General features: G+C 39.1%; 1 protein-coding gene across 1 annotated transcript in view; it reads right to left on the bottom strand.

Moving 5' to 3' along the window:
- Positions 1 to 920, bottom strand: part of DOCK5 (dedicator of cytokinesis 5) — a 64907-nt gene that overhangs the window by 34586 nt on the left and 29401 nt on the right. Inside the window, exon 22 of the mRNA XM_009319546.1 lies at positions 551 to 685. Within this exon, the coding sequence (XP_009317821.1) occupies positions 551 to 685 (135 nt within the window). The remainder of the gene's footprint in view (positions 1 to 550; positions 686 to 920) is intronic.

The raw sequence follows: 920 nt of genomic DNA on the forward strand, positions 1-920 counted from the left end.
GCACTTTTTAAACTGCCATTGCATTAAACTCTGCTTGGGTTCCAAGAATCAGGTAGCTGATTCTGTATTAAACAAAAAAGCCAGAATGAACATGAGGAAAGGATTCCACACATTCACTGTAAATCTTTGAAAACATGTTTTGAGGCTATGGTAAAACCACTGTCATTGACCATATCCTAACTAGACAACGTGCCGCCCTCACCTCACCTAAGAAGTAACCGTGTGTGCATTTGTTTCTTAAAGTTTCTTAAAATGAGGAAGTCGTTCCATGTTTTAATTTTTTAATAATAACAGGTTCCTTTTCAGCACTACCATATGCTGCTTGTGGCATGCTACAGGTGACTAAAAGGATTCTCCTCTTCAAATTAGGTATTTCAATTTTTACTTGACTTATTTTCTCCAGCTGTAGACAAAGGGCAGAAAGATACTCTTCTTAATAATTCAAGGGTAGAGGATATGCTGAAGAATATCCCCCCCAGCGGTGTTGACTGGAAGTAACTCCACTGACTTCCAAAAGGAGACATAAAGTTGGCAATGACCTTGGGCTCACCTCAGGTACAATACTCGTGACTGAACAATGAATCGGAATAGGTACTTCAAGGCTTTCAGAGCAGCAAATAGCAATTCTGTCTTGCTGGAGTCATCAGCATTTCCCACGTAACAGTTCAGTACTTTGGTGAGTTTCCTTTGGAAAGAAAACAAAAAGGAGAATAAATATAGACACAGTTAAGTTTCTGTATAAGTCCAGCTTCCTTATTCCAGAGACGAACTACAGTCTAATAAGTAGGTAACAGACAGGGGATTCTCTTCACAGCCTATTTCCTTCTGAGATCTTTGGCTCCGTGGAATGCCAGATTTTCATAACCAGTTCATGAATTCTCAGAAAAGTCTACAAATTTGTCTACAAATTCCAGCTTCTT

Source organism: Pygoscelis adeliae, unplaced genomic scaffold (assembly GCF_000699105.1).
Source record: "Pygoscelis adeliae isolate BGI_AS28 unplaced genomic scaffold, ASM69910v1 Scaffold372, whole genome shotgun sequence".
Taxonomy (NCBI): Eukaryota; Metazoa; Chordata; class Aves; order Sphenisciformes; family Spheniscidae; genus Pygoscelis; species Pygoscelis adeliae.